The 21,497-nt window shown below is 39.6% G+C and overlaps 1 protein-coding gene across 1 annotated transcript in view; it reads left to right on the top strand.

Annotated features, from left to right (window-relative positions):
• Positions 1–21,497, top strand: part of BTBD9 (BTB domain containing 9) — a 479,622-nt gene that overhangs the window by 349,360 nt on the left and 108,765 nt on the right. Inside the window, exon 8 of the mRNA XM_090280431.1 lies at positions 15,956–16,145. Coding sequence (XP_090136557.1) covers positions 15,956–16,145 — 190 coding nt within the window. The remainder of the gene's footprint in view (positions 1–15,955; positions 16,146–21,497) is intronic.

Below are 21,497 nucleotides of genomic sequence, written 5' to 3'. Positions count from 1 at the left end.
ATGCACAACCCATGGACATGAACTAAGGGGAGTTGGATTGCTGGAGGGAAGGGGCGTACTGGGCAGAGGGGAGCAAAGGAGAAAAATATTGGAACTACTGTAACAACATAATCAATAAAATATACTTTTAAAAAAGTAATAATAATAATTTATCTAGGGCATGCTAATATTTACTTTTATAAACTAATTTAAACTCATGGCAAGGAAAACCATGGTAAATGAGATTTTTCTCAGGACAGTTCTCTTTGGCAGCATTATCACACAGCCTTTCAAAGATGCAGCATGCTCAGAGTAGTTTCCTGTCCAGTTTAATGTCATCTCTTCACCGAAGGGACAGGCTGCCTCCCCCCCACCTCCCACTCTTGAAAGGTTAGTCTTTCTTCAGAATAGTAGAGGTTTTTCCAGCAACATCTGTCAACTTGGCAACAAGCACACCCTAAGGAAATTATGAACATTTGAAGACCCTCTAAATACTGTCGGGAACTTTTTTTCCCCTCTCTCCCTGCTCCCCCTCCCACCTTTCCCTAAGAAGAGTGGAGCAGCCAGAGAGTGGCACTTACCACTACCATTCTCACTGATAAATTATAAGCCCATTTGTATCTGTGATTCTTTTTTAATGTTTTGATTTCTCGCTCATGAAACCTCATAGCATTGACTATCCTAGAAGGCAGGCTGTGGACAGACAGACCCCTTTGTGTAATGGAAAGAGACCCGTAGCCACTGTACTGTTAGCACAAAGAGGCTTCTTTGCTCTAATGACTCGGATCATCTTGATCTGATTCAGTAGGTCAGAAATTGCTGTCGCCAGCAAATATCGACCAGAAGGAACTGCTTTCTTGGTTATTCTGAAACTGCCAGCTGCATATTACGCTAGCAGGTGCTAATAGTGTTTTTGCAGGTCAGTCGAATTGGTTCTTTTTTCCCTTACCCCCAATCCTTTTATAATTACAAGGTGGCTCATGGGAATAAAAGTGTCCCTGCTTGTACAATACCCAGATCTGTGAAATGCTCATCCATCCCTTCTACCCATTCCACACGGGGAAAAAACTGGCTCTTCATGGATGGGAAGTACTAAGCCTGGGTCTTGCCTTTGAAAATCTGAAGATCCTTTTATAAACAGCGTCTAATTTATCCTGTGAATGTTCATAAGGATATAGAGAGAAGAAGGGATTATTCTCTTTAGAGGTAAAGAAACAGTCCAGGGTGGTTTAATGTGCTCCTTGAAATTGCCTAGGAATTGGAGTACAGAACTGAGGTTAGTCTTTGGGTGTCTGCTCTCTGGTCTGTTGCCTTGTCCAGTGGATGTTAGAGCTGAAAGCAGGCAAGACAACAGCCATCTCCCCTCTCAGAATTAAAGTTTGCAGACATGATGCAGAGAGAGCTAGACCTCAGAAATAGGATGCTTCTTAACAGGCAGATATGAAATATTTGTAATGAAGTTCCATTTAAAATTACTCACCATTTTCATTTCCCAAAACACTGTGTTAAACCATTAAAAGAATAATTAATTGAAAGCAGTAGCAAAAGGCTCTTTTTAAATTACCTTTTATTGTATTTTAGGCAAGACTTTTTTTATCACATACTACAAATTTACTGGAAAAAAACATAACATGATTCTATTTCCTCAATCTAGATTAACTTTGGCCTCCAGAAGGTAGTGTAAACTGTGTATTTTGCTGAGGTTTTTTTCTGATAACTACTTTACTTAGAGGTAGGAATAGAGTTTTTTCAGGTCACTTGGAAGACCCTGACTGTCAGTCTTTGAAGCTGGGGAGCTAGATTCCCCTGGGGACCCCAAGTGCCCCCCCTTAGAGAGGTGTCACCTCAGTCTCACCTGGGCATTGCTCACCTCCCCACAGCCCTGGGCTGGTCCCTCAGGCTGAAGCTGGGCGAGTGCCCAGGAGACAAGCTTTTCCCTCGGGCATTCTGTGTGATTTGATTAGAGTGTCAGTTTCTGCTAAATTCCAGCCTTGCTTCCTGAGTTTCTCAGAGATTCTTTCCTTCTCACACAGCTCAATCCAGGATGCCTTGTGGGTGCTAAAACATGTGAGGATTTGGCATCATCTCTAGCCTTTTTCTTTCCCCCTCCAAAAGCTGTGGCAGGAATGTCCTGCCAAGGAGAAATTGTAGGAGCATGCTTGTCATAGATCTGATTGGGACATTTTCTGTACAATGTACAGGCCTTCACTCACTGTTTGAACACCTCACTACTGATACTACTTTTAGTAAAAACTCAAATTATATAGTTATTGATGCACATTAAAGAAATATCATTTAAGATGTTAAGCCTGAAGAGTTATTCATTATCCCAGAATCATTCTGACTTAAAATTGTCTGAACCAGATCCATCCTTCTGCTTAAAATTAAAAAAGAAAAGCTACTACTTTATGAAAGAGATAGTTTAAGAAAAAAAAAACCTTTACAAAAAAAGTATTAAGCAAGCCACCGCTTGTTTTGTGAGGCTTTTAAAGAACCTTTTGCGCATCCTTTGTTCTATGCTCAACGGGAATGAGAAATATTCCCCCAAGCTGTGGTGACATCTCTGATCCTAGTCACAGAATTGTTGTGGCCTGACAAGACCTTTCAACAAAAATAACTTGATTTCAGCATCAAGAGATAAGAAAAAAATAAATCCATGTATAGTCTTATGATACAAGAAATGTTACCCTTTACATTATAACTTTTAAAAATTTTTTGTGATAATTTTCAAAACCTGTAAAACCAATTTCAACAACTCTTTGTATGCTAGGTATTTACCCCCATCTCCATCATCTTGAATTATTTGTCCCTATGTTGGGGGCAGATGTAGACACTCTTTCTCTGACAGATTATATCCAGAGAAAAGAAAAGAAAAAAAAAGAAAACCACCCCAAAGAGATATTGTCTATTAGCTCAAACAGAGTTGGCTGTTTCTAATGTCTTTTCTTACACCTGGAAATGCCTTTGTCCAAAATTTCAAGTCCTCACCAACAGAGTGAATCCCTCCTTGATAAACTGCAGTGGTTACTGCTATTAAAAGTCTGATGCTTGATTCTTTAAGACAGCAATTTTCAACCTTTTTCATCTGCTGGTACACATAAACTAACGACTAAAATTATATTTTTTGTCAGTCTTGACAAAAAAATAAGTATAATTTTAATTCATTCAGACCAGATGGCTATTGTTGCATTGGCTGTTGTCATTTTTTTTTTTTAATTTGACAATCAAATAGGGAAAAGAGGTCAGTTCACCTGACTAAATAGTCAGGTATTGCACGTTTTTAAAAATTCTTGTGGCACATTAGTTAGAAATTGCCACTTTAAGGTCTTTTTGAATTGAAGGTTCTCACAGCTAAAACCTCCAGCCTCCAAACTACACAGAAGAGAGTAGACCTCTTAAAGAGTTAGTGCTTTTCTTCAAAGGCCCCAGTGTGAGGAGAGAGAATTAACTGGTCCTGGTGAACTTGTACATGAGATCCCCACGCCCCACTCCACCTCACCTTTGCCCCTGAGAATAACCACCTCTGATTTCTCACCTTCATTTTCTAGAAAAAGGGCCATTTCCTCTGAAGTGTTTGGAGCTATAGTTTTATAAAAGTTATAAAGTTACACTATTTGGGGTTAGGGGTGGAGCACATGTGAAGTTCAGAAAAGTGTTACTTCTTCCTATCACTGACTAAATAGAGCCCAGCATGATTTCCAAGCCCTTATCACCAATCTCAAGATATGCTCTGGACTTCAGGCCAAGATGGAGGCCTAGAGAGCTAAGAAGGAATACATACAACTACCTCAAAACTAGAGACAACCAGAAGTCCCAGAAAACTGAGCTGCCTGGAAGTCCAACAAACAAAGATATAAAGAAGAAATACTCATCCAGACAGGTAGGAGGGTGGAGCCAGGGCAGAGAGGACATGGTGTGGTGGTGGCAACAGTGGCGGCACTGGCAGACCGGCAGAAAGCACAGTCACACATTTTAAAAAGTAGGGAGGGACACCTGGGGAGCACTCCCAGCACCAGACCAGACCGCACAGCTCACGGTCCCAGCACCGGGCAAAATTAAGCCTCATTGCTTCTGACTGTGCAAACCAGTGGGGGTTGGAGCGGAGAAAGAAACTGCCGGTCTCTCAGTAGAGTCCGTTTGTTTAAAGGGCTCCCACAGTCCTAGAACGTCCACGGACCCACCCACTCTGGGAACGATGGCCAGGGCAACAGCTAGAGAGTCACCAGTTCCATACAGAAGTGGGAGAAGTGCCTGGAAAAGGGGCGAGTGCTGGGCAAGCAGCATTGTCCCCTCTCATACCCCTTCCCCACATACAGTGCCACAACGTGGTGAAATAGGTCGCCCATACTGATGAATACCTAAGGCTCTGCCCCTTATAGTGTAACAGGTGTGACAGCTCTAAGACAAAGAGGCAAACAAACACAGGAGCCTGTTGAGATGAGAAGACAGAGAAGTATGGCCCAAAAAAGGGAAGGAATCAAGGTTCCAGTGGGAGAACTAAGTGACGAGGAGATAGCCAACCTAACAGATGCAGAATTCCAAACACTGGTCATAAAGATGCTCACAGGCTTGACAGATATGCTTTAGTACAGCAAACACATAAGGGAAAGAAGTTAAGGCTATGCTAAATGAAATGAAGGAAAATCCACACAAAACCAATGGTGAAGGGAAGGAAACCAGGGTTCAAATCAATGTTTTGGAACATAAGTAAGAAAAAAAACAGTCAACCAGTACAGAATGAAGAAACAAGAATTGAAAAAAATGAGGAGAGGCTTAGGAACCTCTGGGACAACTTTAAACATGTCAACATCAGAATCATAAGGGTGCCAGAAGGAGAAGAGGAAGAGCAAGAAATTGAAAGCTTATGTGAGAAAATAATGAAGGAAAACTCCCCAAATTTGGTGAAGGAAATAGACATAGAAGTTCAGGAAGCACAGAAAGTCCCAAACAAGCTAGACCCAAAGAGGACTACACCAAAACACATCATTATTAAAATGTCACATTTCAAGGTAAAGAGAGACTCTTAAAAGCAGCAAGAGCAAAGCAGAGAGTTACCTACAAAGGGTTTCCTGAAAGACTATCAGCTGATTTCTCAGAAGAAACTTTGCAGGCAAGAAGGGGCTGGCAGGAAGTATTCAATGTGATGAAAAGCAAGGACCTACAACCAAGATTACTCTATCCAGTAAAGCTATTGTTTAGAATGGAAAGGCAGATAAAGAGCTTCCCAGACAAGGTAAAGCTAAAGGAGTTCATCATCACCAAGCCATTATTCTATGAAATGTTAAAGGGACTTACTTAAGAAAAAGAAGATCAAAACTATGAACATTAAAATGACAACAAACTCACAACTATCAACAACTGAATCTAAGAAATAAAAACAAAACCCAACTAAGCAAACCAGAATAGGAACAGAATCATAGGTATGGGAATCATTCGAGGGGTTATTAGCTGGGAGAGGGGTGGGGAAGAAATGGGGAAATGGTGCAGGGATTAAGAAGCATAATTGGTTGCTACAAAATAGACAGGGGATTGTTAAGAATAATATAGGAAATGGTGAAGCCAAGGAACTTGTATGCATGACCCATGGACCTGAACTAAGGGGGGTGGGATTGCTGGAGGGAAGAGGGTACTGGGCTGAGGGGAGCAAAAAGAAAAAAATTGGGAACACTCTAACAACATAATCATAATACATATTTAAAAAAAAATGCTATGATTTGGGCAACGTTGGTGATGTGAGAATTAGAACCAGAACAGGAATGATAAGAACGCTAAGATTAATACTAATGAAAATGGGTAAAAATGAAAAGAAAAAAAAAAGGAAAAGGCTCAGAGAAATGAGGCTCCAGCACTTGAAAGGCATAGTCTGTTTTCTTGCCCTGGGCTTTCCCTGCAGGAACAGGGAAGTGCTCATGACTGAATCCTTGGAATTGGCCCAGGAAGCAGCTTTCTGACAGAGCTGAGAACTGGGAAAATTTGGGGAAGGAATGGAGAAGGAAAAGTTTAAAAGATTTTTCTTCAGCGATGTGATGTAATAATGATTGAAAAATGATTTTTTTTAACTTGATAAAACTAAGAATTAATGTAATTTAGTGCCAGTGTTTGTAGAATACATTTTTGTAGGTTTTGATCGTTTCCAAGATGAGCTTGTGCTCTAATTTGCTATTGTTCTTTTACAGCTGTTCAGACATAACAGCTGTGGGTGTTCTTTCCTTTAGACTAACTTGACAGAGGGTGGGTTGCAGTTGGGTTTGAAGCTCACCTGGTCAGCAGCAAGTTCCTGTATAGGCCTGGTGATAGGCCACTAGGGTGAGTCCCCTTTTGAAAACAAAAAGTGTGGGTCTGTAGAATGTATCTGTGGGACCTTCAGCTAATAACTTTAGTTGTGTTTTTGAAAGAAATACTGTGTATCTCTAAAAATCTTGGCAGTAGAGAAGAATTAATGCTGAAACTGTTACACACTTGTTTGCTGTATGAACCACTGTGCAGTCAGAAAACATTTTGTAATGAAAAGAGGCAGGAAGTAGTGAAAAAAGCCCAGCACAAGCACAGTTTTGAAGGTGATGGTCCTCTGCAAGTGCTAAGTGCTATTTTGTTTTTTTAAATTTGCATCAAGTTTGTTTTCCCCGCCTCTGAATGGTGATCACTGGAGACAGCTAAATAACATGTCAGTCTTATCTTTAAGTATAGCTGGTACAGGTAGCCCTCAGGTCATCTCCTAGTGAAGTAATACTGCCTTTTAAAAATGTATTACTCCTGAATTAAATTTACTGGCAGGCTGTTGGCCACCCCCGGTGCTGCGTAAGAACGAAGAACAGTGAAATTGTTTTCAGATCACTTTTTTCTAAAGTTCCCCACAGTCCTGAGTCATCCCAACATTCATACACTTGCAAAATGTATACACTTTGTTAACATGCAACTTTTCCATTCAGAAGAAGCAAATTTAATTTGTTTGAGCAGAATTGCTATGTGCACAGAGGGGGAAAAGTAATTTCTGCCCAGGCAGTTCCCCTTTGCCTTTTGCTCATAGCACAGGCTATAGTAATAGGTATGTAACTGAAGAACGGCAGAGAAAAACCAGAAAGAGACAGACACAAGGTGCTGGGTCTTGGCATCTTGTGGTTTTGTAAACAAAGTGACACAAATTGGGGCAGAAATTCCAGTGGGACAAGGGAGGAAACAGGAAGACCGAAAATACAGCACAAAGCTGAGACCTATCCAGATGGTGTTTTTAATAAATTTATCAGATGCATATGAAAGATGGTAATGAACATTCAAATGGGGAGTGGCCCAGCCCCTCTGGGACAAAAACCAGTATTGTTTGCACTCAGAATCACTCTCATTTTTTCCCAGTAAAGAAGACAATACAACTTATTCAGACCTTTGAATAATGAACAGGCAGTCCAACTAGGCAGGCTGAGGTTTGTGTTTCTAGGGAAAAAAATTAACAATTGTTTACTGCTGAAATGGAGGGAGTGGCCTGTGTGTGTCAGTAAACCCAGCAGTGACAGGACAGGCCTCTCCTGCAAGAACTCCTGTCCTGCGACTTTAGCTCACCCCTGAGGCATTAAGAGCTTTTCTGTTATTTAAACGCCACATCATTATAATACATTCCACCCTCTCCTTCCTGAACTCCCCAGAATGGTTTCTTCCTCACAGGATATTTCCGACTACCATGAGCCACCAAACTTGCTATACGTGGGGTACACTTAGGGGAGAAGAGCCGAGGGCGTGTGTAATGCGTCCAGAGCTGCTCTTCGGCAGTGGGCATAGTTGTTTCTTTCTAATGTTTAGGTCAAGACCCAAAGATTGATTATACTTTACTTTTCTAAGAAAACTTTCACGGAGAAAGCAATTTTTTCTGCTTTATTCAGTAACTTTTAGATTTTGTGTCTTTGGTAAGGAACTATGTTAAGCAAGGTTAAGTGCTGCAGCCTCCATAGGCACCCTTTTTCAGCTCTGATTCATTCATTCAGCAAATATTTACTCAATCCCTACTATACACTGGGCACTGTTTCTTGGCAGTGAGCAGTACAGCAGCAAAGAAAAGAAATAAAAGTTCCTGCTCTTATGAAACTCACACACTAAATCTCTGATTTTCAGGTTAGGTCAGATTTAAGTACTGATTTGGATATCAAGAATTGGATTGGTATGCTTCTGGAGTACCGTCTCAACATTGTTATTTACAGAAGGTCCTTATGCACTGGGTTTGTGCTCAAGTCCCTGTCCTCTTCCTTCCACTCATTGGCAGCATTTGGTCATTTTACTGTTAATTTGACTGATTGTCAAAAAATAGGCATGAGAATTTTAAAAAATGGTAATCTTTTGATTTTGTATCTTATGAAGTAGACACAGTTGCTTATCAGGTTGCTAGCAGTTGTAGCAAAAGCTATATCTTGGAAGGAAATGTTGGACTTGGGGTGGATTTCCCTGATAAAGTCCATCTCTATGTGTATATATTGAGATGTATCTGTGTTGGGCATCCTTTGCATATCCAAATTTTGACTAATAAACATTAATGAATAATTATGTCAAAATCAAAGTAGAAATCATAGTATGCTATTCTCCAGCACAATGACATATAGGATTCCTTGTTAAGAAGGCAGAATTATTTAATTTAGCACATATGTTAGTTAGACCACTTCATGATTCCAGAGTGTGAGAGGGTGATATTACTAAAGTAGTTTTGCTTAGAGAAAATGTTAGAGACTGAAAGAATCTTCTTTAATAAACTCACTTATGTGTCTACAGAAAAGGAGTGCTGAGTACTTACCTAGACTTGTTTTCCCAAAGAGCTTGGAACTACATTAGTTATGATTTTTGATAGTCCCTGTGCTGCTATACTAATTGGCTGTTAGTTAAAACCAGATTATCTAGGAATAAAACTGGGAAGCAGTAACACAGTGTAGGTGGAAATTCAGGGAGCATCAGCAAAGACAACTGGTAGGACTTAGTGGGTGCAACAGAGGATGTCAGTGTTCAAAGTCGTCATAAAAGGTTTTATCTTCTCCGAGGCTTGCCATCATTCTGGTTTTCATCAGAACAATATTAAAATGTGTGAAACTTTTAAAAAGATTCCATATGTGCCAAAAAATATAAGAAGCCTATGTGTAAAGTCTGGAAACCAGGAACACTCCCATGCTCACTACTCAGCTTTAGAAATGAAACACTACTAAACCTTTAAAATTCTTTGTGTGACCCTCCCCCATTCACATTCCCACTATCTTCCTTTCTAGAGGTAACTATTCTTCTGAATTTTAGTGTTTACTATTTCCCTTGCTTTTCTTTCTAAGTTCACCACATAGGTATGTATCACTACACAGTAAATGTGGAAACATACTCTGTATTTTTCTGACTTGCTCTTCTTAACCAGCTTTCTATGTGATTGAGCTTTGTTGATGCACGTAGCTCTAGTTCATTTATTTTAAGTGCTGTGTAGTTTTTGTTTAGTAGTGAAGTTTTAATATTCAGGGAACAGGTTAGACATACCTAAAGAGAATTCTAAGAAATTACCCAGAATGCTTCAAAAAAAGGTAAGGAGGTAAAAAATGAAAGGAAGGTTAAGAAACATGGAGGATGAAATGAAAAGTTCTGATACAGGTCTAATGGGAAGTCTAAAGAAGAAAAGACAGAAAATGAGGGAGAATCAATACCCAAACAAAAATGGCCAAAATTATCCAGACTTGATAAAGCCATAAGTGTTCATATTCAGTCTTGCGCAGGATAAATTTAATCTACATCTAGGGACAACATAGTAAAGTTGCAAAACACCAAAAGCAAAGAGAAAGCCTTAATACATTAACTGTAGAGAAAGTAAAAACTGTAATAGAGGGGCAGCAGACTTAAGCAGACATAACAGTGGAAGCCAGAGAATATGGAATGGTATCTTCAAAGTGCTGGGAAAAAAAACAGCTTTTAACATAGTTTTTTATACCCAATTAACTTATTTTATAAGAGTGGTAGCAAAAGATACGTTTCAATAATGAATGCTAAATACCAATGACATGAAATGTGTCTTAGAAAGAAGGAAGTTGAGCCAAGAAGAAAGGACTATATAAAAATGTAATGGTGAACAAATTGGTGAATGTGAATGCATAAGTTTTGACTGGATGAAATAATAATAATTGATGTACAGAGTATAAAGCAAGGTGGAACTAAAATGTTAGATAATAACAAATAAGCCAGGAGGCAAGTCATGTGCATTAAAAGCTGTTAAAGTCTTTTATATTATTCAGGAGAAGGGCATATGTGATTTTTAATTTTAGGCATTTTAAGAGTGGTGTGCATATCTAAAATTTAGTAAAAGAGTAGAATTATCTAACTTTCAAATCAAATCAATAGAAATAGCTGATGACGGAGTAAGGGGAACTATCACTCCATTAGAAAACAGGAACAGAGTGGACAGAGAAGTGAGGGAAGCAGCAAGAAAAAACTTGTAAGTGGAAAGTAAAAGTCAATCCAAAGATTATCAGTGATAATAATTAATAAAAGTCATATAAATCTGCCAGTTAAAATAACACTAAATTTTTTTAAAAATCTAGTTATATATTTATAAGAGCCCCCAAAATAGAAAGTACAGTGATACTAAGGAAATAGTAGCCAGATAAAGGTGCTATAGTTATTTGACATCAGACAATATAGACTTTAAGACAGAGGTATTATTAGGGGTAAAGAATGATACTATACAACGATGAAAGGTTCAATCCACCAGAAAGATATTATTCTAAAAGGATACGCATGAAATGGTATAGTCTCAAAATATATAAAGCAAAAATTGACAAAATTATCAGGAGAAATTGATAAATATATAGCCAATAATGGGAGATTTTAACAAACCTCTCTCAGTATTTAACGAGCATATAAGTGATTTGAACAATACAGTTAATACATTTGATATACAATAGTGGATGTCTATAGAACCATACATCTCCCAAATAAGAGACTGTACACTCTCTTCAGGCACACGCAAACTGTCAATAAGAATTAACCATGCACTAGGCCACATGGTTAATTGAAAATTTCAACAAATTCTACAAAGTCAGTATTATACAGACCACACTTCTTAAAATCCACATTGCCATATAATTAAAGTCAGTATCAAAAAGATAACTTGAAAACTTATATTTGGAAAGTTAAAAACATACTTTTGAATAATTTATGGGTCAAAGAAAAAATATCATAATGAACTTAGAAAATATTTAGAAGTGATTAACTTTTTTCTTTAATCCTCACCTGAGGACATTTTTTTTTTTCATTGCGTTTAGAGAGGAAGGGAGAGAGGAAAGGAGAAAGAGAAATATCGATGCAAGAGAGAAGCATTGATTGGTCGCCTCCCATATGCTCCAGGTCTGGGAATCAGTGCCCAGACGCGGGATCTTTCGCCCCCCCACCACATACCCTCAGTGGGACCAGGGTTCATACTCACAACCTAGGAATGTGCACTGACCGGGAATTGAACCTGCAACTTTTTGATTACAGTGCAATGCTCCAGCCAACTCAGCCATACTGGTCAGGGCAAAAGTGATCAACTTTTAAAATAGTGTAATACTGGACAGACCCAAACTGAGGGACATTCTGTACAATACCTGACTAGTAGTACCCATCAAAATACTATCATGTCAAAACTTAAAAATAAAGATAAATTGGGACTTATAGGTAAAATATTGGCTTTAAAATTCATACAGTAGAAAAGAAGAAAGATTAATGAGTTAAATATTCACTTCAAGTAGTTAAAAAAATAGAGTAATTGCAAAGAAATAGAAGGAAGATAATAAAAATTCAGTGAAGTAGGAAATAGAGAATCAACAAAACCAAAAGTTGGTTCTTTGAAAACACTAATAAAGTAGACAAACCTGTTTAGGACTGATCAAAAAAGAAAGAAAGGGTACAAATAAAAATATTTGAAATAAAAAGACATACTGTGAACATTTTTATAAGCTACTATATTTTAAAACTGAGAAAGAAGAATTTTCCTCAAAGGGCCAAGAATATTCAAGATAATTTTGGAGAAAAATGGAGGAGGGGAGAGGCAAGGAAAGATGTTCACTTTATCAGATTTTAAGATTACTATAAAATTATAGTGATTAAAACAGCATCACATAGGCACAAGGCTAGGCAAATCAGTGAAATAGACTGCAGATCTTAAAAAGAACCACAAATATAGATGAAGACTGTATATGAATAAGTAACATAAATTGGAGGAGAAAGGATGGGACTGTTCATTAAATGGTGCTGGGGAAGTTGGCTAACCTCATGAGTAAAAGATGAAAGTAGATTTCTATTTCACAGCGTACCAAAAATAAATCTTAAATAAATTAAGGAACCAAATGTGAAAAGCAAAATTAGGGAACTTTTAGAAGAAAATACAGGAAAATATTTTTATAAATTCAGGGTAGGAAAGAATTTATAAAGAAAGGAAAAGCACAGATCATAAAAGAAAATATTAAATATTTCAACTCAGTACATTAACCAACAAAGCAGTAGCTTTCTGCAAATCAGAAAGACAATAGAAAAATAGACAAAATATAAAGATAGTTTACAGAAGAGAGATGGAGAATGATTCCAGAGGGGCGGGAAAGAGCAAAATATTTTATCTAACAAAAACTAAAACCACACTGAGATATGTCACACTCATCTGTCTAATGTTACCAAGAGTTGGTCAGGAGGAACACTGAGTGTCTAAATTTTTTCAGCTATTTTGGTGAATAATTTGGCAAATGGAAGGTTAACTCATAGCCATGAATGTAATTCCATATATATAAATACATCTTATGTATTCCTTGAAGAAACACCTGTGTACACAAGAATGTGCTTTTGTTTGTAATCACAAAAACAGGAACGGCAACAATCTGGATGTCCCTTAGTAGGAGACTAGCTATATAAATGCTTGTATATTTACACATTGAAGCATTTTAAACACTTTACACAAATGAACTAGATTTATCTATCTATAAAATATTCCTTCATCCTGGTTTAATATTTGTGATAAATGTTAATATAAAACATTCCCTGGGCACACAGCAGGGTTACACTTTCCCACCTCCCTTGAACTTAGCTAAGGCCCCGTGACTTAACCTTGGTCAACCAAATGTAAGCCACGTGATGTGTTACTTTGGGGGGACAGTTTTAAAAGCCAGTGCCCAGCCCAGTCTCTTCTCACTGCTACTGTGATGGAGGAAGCACGTATTAATACAAAACCTCTATTACCTGGGCCCTGAGTGATACAGTGAGCACTGACACTTTGCCGATTGTCGTTTAATACACAGGGAAAGCAAAGAATAAACGTGCTATGAGAAGTGCGGGGAGAGTGGGAGCTGTTGCTGCAGGCCGTGTTACCTACAGTGTTATTTTATGTTTCAGCTCAATTTACTGTGCATCTTGTGTCCTTCCTTAAGTTCTCTTTTTCATGAGACAGAGGTACAAGGACTTAGCCTCTGCATATAGTTCTTCATCTGTCTCTATTCAGTCATTGCAGAGCTTCTCTCTAAGCCCCTTCTCCACCAGGAAACTGTCCTTACAAGTTATTTCACCAGTGTTTTTGCTTTTTGCTTTGGAGTTAAGCTTCATAGGCAAGAGGTTCATCATCAGAAAATCTGTCCTCTCTCCCTCCCTCCTTCCCTTCCTCTCTTCTTTGTCTGTGGATGGCTGTCCTCATCTGCTGAGAGCAGAGCCGTTAGAGGTCTGTGAGGTGAGGGCTCAAGTATCGGCATGCCCAGCTTTGGGAACTAAATGTGTTGCATAAAGGGTATTTACTTGGAGTCATTATAAAGTTAGAAATGTTTTGGCCCAATGTTAGTACTGCTCACCCTTTCTCTTTTCAAAGAGAAAGTACAGTATACAAAGGTCTATCCAGAAGGTATCAGCCATGTAATATGAAAACTAGAGGCATTTATCAAAGAAGATACAAAGTACAAGAAACAGTGTACATAGGACAATGATGCCTCAGTCCCCTTCAAAGCAGGCACCTGGGGACCTCACACAGTTCCCCCAGTCACCATCAGCTGCCTGTCATATTTTCCTGAATCTCATCAACAGTCTGAAATCTCCTCCCTTTCAAAGGTGATTTTAGTTTTGGGAAAAGCCAGAGGTTGCAGGGCACCAAATCTGGGCTGCAGGGGAGCTGAGTTACCTGGGTGATTTGATGTTTCACAAAAATCTGCACCAGATGTGATGCATGAGCAGGCACATTATTGTGATGAAGCTGCCAATCACCAGTTACCCATAGCTGCGGCCTTCTGCATCATCTGAATAGTTTCCACGGAGTAATGTTCAAGCTTAATGCAAAATTTGATGCAGATTAGTGCTCTTCTCACTCAGTTGCTTTGAATGTGACAGCCACACAGTACACACGCTCACTCAACAGCATCCACCACCCCCACTGACCAATCCAGTGAAGTCGTCATTGTTCACACATGGGCATTGCAGTCTGCTCTCCTTGGCTGCCAGATTACATTGATGACATGCAAACCGTTCTCATTATATTAACAATGGCTGGACTTTTTCCAAACAGACCTAATGAGAAATTGTCCTTTTTTCCCCATCTGTTTTTAAAATTAATGTAAAATAAGCTATAAATCTTGAATATGAGTAGCTAGGGTTAATTGTAGATTTGGGTTAAATAACCTAAATGTCTTAAGGAAAAAGCCAGTGCTAGTAACTGCACAGAAAAGGTCCAAGGGATGTCAAAGGCCCTCACCTTTTATCATTCTCTTCTTAGTGTTTAGAAAATCTACATTATTTTTGAACAGCTATCATTTTGCGGAAGCCCTTGATTTCTATAAATGAACAGGTTGATATGGCTTTGACAAATAGAGAGAAATTCAGAATGAAAACAGAGCTGAGATAGCATGGGGGAGGAGGTAGGTGGAGGTGGAAGTGTGTGGAGGTGGGATAAATGGTAATGGAACAAATACAATAAAATATAGAGAAAAAAGGGAGGGAGGGACGGAAGGAAGGAAGGAGGAAAGGAGGGAAAGGGGGAAAGGAAGGGAAGGGAACGGGAGGGGAGGGGAGGGGAGGGGAGGGAAAGGAAGGAGAAAGAAAACAGAGCCGATGTTTCAAAATACAGCAATTTGCAAACAAAGAGAAAAGCATGTGTATTAAAATGCATGAATAGTAAACAGACAAAAAAGGGAACTGAATCATGACTAGGGCAACTGTATATTCTGAAAAGGGTTTGGTTGCCATGTCCTGGATTACTTTCCTGCTTTATGAATTCTAAAATAGTAAATATATATACACATACATATGTATATATACATATATAATCTTTCTTAAAACAAATGTATTAAATGTAATAAATAAGTACAGTTTAGACAATACTAATAAAACAAGTGCCATGTACCTACCACTTAGCTTAAGAACAGAACAAGACCAGTACTTTTGAAGTCTCTCCAAGATTTCATCTCCCCTTCCCAGACAAATTATCCTCCATTTTATATAATAATTCCCTGGATTTCATTTTCAGTTTTACATTTATGTATGTGTCTGTAAACAAAGTATATTTTCACTTTGCCTTGTAAAAACTTTGTATAAATAAGTTTATACTCTATATTTTTCTGTCCCTGCTGTTTTTGTTGTTGTTGTTCAGCATTGTGTTTTTTGATTCATCTTTTTGCATGTATAGCTGTGGTTCATTAATCTCAATTACTGTGTATTTTCCCAGTGTAGTTAATATTTTGCAATGTATTTGTTCATTTTATATTTTGGAGGGTATTATGTTTCTTTATAATAAAATTCTTTAGGGTTAATTGCTACATGTAGTTGGTTTATTTCAACCTTAGGTACAAGTTTTTGTTGATTTTTTAATAAAAGCTTTTTGTAATGGAAAATGTGTTCATATTTTGAGATAATCAAAATGTTCTAGTTTCCCTTTTGTCATTGATTTGAGACAGATATTAACTAATTTTTTTCATTGCACACTATTGGGATACATTTGGCTTCTCTCATCTTGATTCTGAATCTTGTGTTGGATTCACAGTTCCCATGGAGAATGTTGCAACAATTGCTGATTGTGCCAGTGTGATTGAAGGAGTCAGTCGGAGCCGGAATGCCTTGTTAAATGGGGACACCAAGAACTATGACTGGGACTCCGGCTACACGTGTCATCAGCTGGGAAGCGGCGCGATTGTGGTTCAGCTGGCGCAGCCATACATGGTCGGGTCAGTGCGGTAAGAAGACTCCTTTTCATTCATTGCTTTTAAAATGGAAGACTTGTGCAAATTGTATTTTGGTACAGTAGTGGTCCCAATAACTCCAGTGAAGATGCTCTTCTGTTCTTTGCTCTAAATTATTAAGTAAGGGGTGGGAAAGGGGGAACAAAGAAATACAAAGTGCTTATTTGGATTCTCTGGTGGGGAGGTGACTTGTGGAGAAACTAGAATACAGGCCTCTCCCTGGGTTTATACTGGTTAGGGACTGACAGTTTAACGTCAAGACAGGTTGTATAGAATCATAAATCATTTGAAACCTTAATAAATGACTTTACATAGGAACCAAACGGAATAGTACAGGAGACCTCTTTCTAAAAGATCTTTGTAATGATCTTTATGTCTGGTTTTTAGTTGTTGTTTTCATTTTGTTTTAAGAAGAGAACTTTAACCCAATGTTGCTTGATCTATGGGGTCATATAATTTTAAAATGTGAGACTGGTGACATCACCTAGAGAATATTCTTTAGTTCATCTGGGTCTTGAATAGACTGCCCCCCCCCCCTTTTTAATGTTCTAAGAAGCTCTCTGAAAGACTGACTGATGTTATATTATATATGTATTTATATTTATATTAGCATCAGATAAGATACTTTACATTATATTTTAGCTGCCAGAGGTAAAGATGTTGGTGGGACATGGCCTCCTTCCCTCCATCATGTTCCACCACATTTGCTTTGTTGTTTCCTGTTCTCATTTTAAAGTCAGTATGTGTAAAGAGAGAAATAGCACAGAAAAATAAGGGAGTAGGATTCTAACAGGCAAAGGCTAATTGTTGTTTAAGCTAATAACCAGAGCTTATTGCTGCTTGTCAGTTCCTGGGAGTAATAACCTGACGAGTGATGGTGGATTTCTTAGACAATTCAGACTGTGGATTTCTTAATTTAAATTGTCAACTTTTTTTCGTAAAGGGCCATATACAGCCTGAGTATCATAGACAACAAATCACAGATAGAAAAGCCTGGGGTTTATCTTGCAGACCAGAAAACTCACTTTGTGCTTAGGAAGCGGGAAGAGACAAGCCACAGTCGGTCTGGACAAACTACCAGTACAAATAAACTTCCGTCACATACAAACAACAGCCCCTCCTTCCTTTTTCTCAGCTGCATGCATTAACTGAAGTATTCATAAGCCATCTATTTTATAAGCCGTTCTAGAATTTTTGTCATAGATGGTGTGAAACTTATCTGAATATTTCTCATTACAATCTATCCCTCTTCACTTTAAAAATCTGGGGAACAGTTGTCCTTCTCTTGTCACTGGCACTCTTTATAGTCTCCACAATTTCTTGAAGATTACCAATCGTGTCTCTAAGATTACATCTGCAATTTCTTTCAGCAGTCTTGTGGTGTAACTCATCTGAGCCAGGAGACCTGAAATCATTTAAATTGACTAGATACTCTTTCTTTCACTTCACCTATTTGGGGCTTCAATTTTCTTTTTATTATATTTGTTCTGCCATTTCTAATTTGAAGACTGGTCTTGCCAATGAAGATGTAAGCAAGCTGGCAGCTTAGTGGCTCTGCCCACTCTCATTTAATATTCATTGCGTTCTACCTGTTAACCTGGCACCCCCTCCTCCTCCCCCTCCCCCTCCCCAACAGTGTTCCATATGCATCTCTATTCAGAAATGGATTCCATTATCCTTCCTGTCCCCTGTTCAAGTTGCCTCATACCATGATTCTAGGTGTTGTTCAGTGATACCACCTCTCTATCCATCAGCTGAGCCAAAAACATGGGAATCTTTCTAAATTTCTTCCTCTCCCTCCCCTCCTCCCCTCAAGCAATCATCTGTAAAGTCCTGTGAATACCGTTTCCTTCCCTCTTCTCCATCCCACTGCCATCACCGTCACCGTAGTTGCACCTTTGTAGTTTCTCCTCTCTACCCGGTCTTCAAACTTTCATCTAGCCCTTCCTTCCCCACAGGCAACCCTCTCCCATCTGTTACCACAAATCTGATGCAGTCATGCCCCTTCCTAAGAAAATTCATGGCTGCTATTTGCCTTCAGGGGAAAGTTCAGACAAAAGCACTTAAGAATCACTTGACTTGGCTCCTGTCTGTTCAGCCTTGACTCCCGCTTCTGCACCCACCCTGCGTGCGCTCTGTCTCAGCCTGTCCGCTACTTGCAGTTCTGCACGTGTCGCCTTCTGTTACTCCACGCCTTCAGCTCTGTGAACTTGCTGTTCTCATTGCTTGTGTGTCTCCCTGCTTTCTCTTCACCCCCTTTTCACCTGGCTCCTCTTTCCCCTTCAAAACCGCGCTCCTTTGGGAAGGCTGCTTTAACCTTCCATCATCTCCTAGGCTGATTTAGACATTCCTCTTCAGTGATTTCTTACCCTCACATGGAATTCCTACAGGAGCACTTGTCATATTTGTATAAGTGTTTACTTGCCGCCTCTCCCTAGCCTTCCTGATACATAAAGCCTGTGGCAACTCAGAGTGAGCATGCCCTGCCAGAGTACGCAGATGAGGTAGTGTCAAGATAGAAGAGGAAATTACAGTGGGTGCAGTAGGAGATCTAGAATTATTTTAAATTCAACAGGGGACTCATGAGGTCTTTGCCAAAGTGACAGCTTAGAGACAAATAGGGTCTTCGTGTGACAAGGCCACCTTGGCCTCTAGCTCTAGTCAAAGCATCAGAGAGGTTCAATTTGACTCCAGAAAAAGGTGTAAGGAGGGCTTAAGGCAAGAGAGAACAGTGCCCATCTGTTTTCTTTAAATGCGGAATTAAAATGGTTCCTTCAGTTTTTCTTTTCCTGGCTCAGAGGAGGGATGATGGGCATGAGCACAAGCCAAGGCAGAATTGTGTATCGGCACAGTGTGAAACCTCCAGCTTCCTTCTGCCCCACTATTGTTTCTGTGGTGAGAAAATCCATGCAGTTGAAGCCCTGTGTAACTGGCCAAGCGCTCAAAGAGACACGTCTCTGTGAAACTCACATTATGCTGTCAGGGACTGCATTTGCCTCTTCTGTGACATTATTAGAGAGAAAGGGAGAGGGATTTCTTAACCACCAATACCTGAGGGTGATGCTGGCTATCTCGGCAGACCGTGGTTAGCAGCGGCTGATGCACCCAGATAGATGTTTATTGATAGGAAAGTGTATCAGTGGCACTTCTTTGTGGGGATGGGTAATTGACCAATGACAGGTTGATTAGTCAGTGACATTTTTTCTATTGCCTGTGATGATTGACTTGCTTTCCTAGTCACTGTGTTTGAAGAAGCCCAGTGATTCTGAATCAACACCTGAGGGAGAGCACCACAGAGCTGAGTGACTCGCACTTTCCCCATCCAAAAGGGAGATCTGGCAATCCTGGGAACTCTTGGTACACCGGCTTTGAGTTTTCAGATTTCTTTGTAGATGATGACTACAAAGGCAAAAGGTCTCAAACGCAAATTGTCTCCATCACTGCGCTCTTTTTACTCCTATGAGAGGACATAATTGTTTTGTGGACAAAAAACAGAAATCCACAGAAATCATTTCTTCCTTTCTTGGGAGTTTCCTCTGTAGATGGGTAGGCAAGTAGAGCCTTGTTTCGGTCAGTAGGAGCCTGATCCTGCTCGTGTGTCTGGTACCAGTTCTCTTGTGGTATCCGGGAGAAGCTGACCTTGAAGTATGATCTCTTGACTCCCTCTACCTCCCCCTGTTTTCTTTAACTCATTCAACAAACATTTGTTGAGTCTTTTACTATGTGCCAGGCACTATTCTAAGCACTGGGATGCAGCATTGAGTAAAGAAAACAGACATCAAACAGCGGTGCTCTCGTGGAACTGACATTCCTGTGGGGGAGATAAACAGTAAACAAATGCTACGTGTAACATGTCAGGTGTTCCCAAGCGCTGTGAAGCAGTCAGGAGGGAGGACTAGAGGATGGAGGCAGTGCGCTTTTAGATTTAGAAGAGCAAGCCGTTTGGGGACCTGGGAACAGATATCACGGACAGAGTACGCAGGCCCTGAGCGGGGAATGCGGCTGGCAGGTTGCAGGAACCTCAAGGACGGCACTGTAGCTGGAGCAGTGTAAGAGGCAAGTGGAGAGAGGTCACTTGGGGAGGCGACAGCCCCAGGACATTTGGTTGCTGGTGCTGTAATCAGTCACCAGTGCCCAGACCATCCCACCCACCACCAGGACCCCCTCCCAGTGTTTCACTGGCTCAGGTAGAGGAGACAGCAGGGCTGGGGGCCATCATGCCTTTAGAAGCACCTTCCTTGCTCCTGACCTTTCTTTATCCAACTGGCTCCTGAAAAAGGAACGGCAGGACGCATCCTGGTCCTTACAGTCTAACCGGAAACTGACTCCTTGTCCTTTGTATTTCTCTTTCCCAAGAGCCAGAGCAAGCAGTATAACTGGGAAATAGAGTCTGTCTTTGTTTTTGCTAGGTTCACAGGCACAGCAAAACTTATTCATTTTATTTGAGAGGAAAAAAAGGGAGAAATTGCCTGGAATGTGCCTTAATAGTGGGTAACTGAGTAGTAATTATATGATTTTCATGCCATTTAAAAAACATTAAAATTTAAATAACAGGAAATTTTCAGAGGCCTGATCACATAAAAACACCAGGGTAGAGTCATAATAACTAACCAGATATACCTAATGTCTTAGTTTATAGCCCCTCTGTCTCCTTAGTTTAAGGCTTTTTCTATCTTTCACTTGCTAATCATGATATTCTTTTAAGTGTTTTCAGATTAGTATGAGAAATCACATACCGCATGCATTAAGTACACCTATCACCTTGTCTTTCTCAGCTAATAAATGCAGCGCTTTGTTGAAATCCTAATTATAAGATAGTCAATTAAACTAACAATTTTTGCATCAGCTTGAAAACGGTGGTTTTGTAATGATATGTGCAGTGCTGTAAGTAAATACTCATAATGTTTTAACTAACAAACCTACTTGTAAGTAAGCAGGCTGCCCGAAGACAAGCCGTGCAGGGGGTGCTGCTAAATGAACCCCAAGCCTCTCTGGGGACCATGAAGACTAAGGAGTAAATGGCACGAAAAGGTTTTGAGTTCCTCAGTTGGAAAATATTAGATGAATACAATGTTAGGACAGAATGGGTCTAGCCCAAAGCGTGTTCTTGATATTCATAATCTCTTTAGTCTGTGGGGGTGAGGCTCTTTTTCTTTTGCAGTAGGAAAAGCCAGTTCTATTTCTAAAAGTTAATCTAGCACAGAATGTCTGAACCACAGATCAGTTTATGTTTTACAGTTATTAGACGTAAAACGAAGCAATAACAAGTTAATCCTTTAAAAAAATGAGCTATGCCCCTGTGGCTCCTACTTGCCGGGCATGTTTTTCTTTCTTTGTGCATTGCGA

The sequence above is a fragment of the Furipterus horrens genome, unplaced genomic scaffold (genome assembly GCF_987537825.1).
Source record: "Furipterus horrens unplaced genomic scaffold, mFurHor1.1.pri manual_scaffold_6, whole genome shotgun sequence".
Taxonomy (NCBI): domain Eukaryota; kingdom Metazoa; phylum Chordata; class Mammalia; order Chiroptera; family Furipteridae; genus Furipterus; species Furipterus horrens.
The sequence above is the reverse complement of the archived record's forward strand: the minus strand, read 5'-3'. Positions and strand labels throughout refer to the sequence as shown.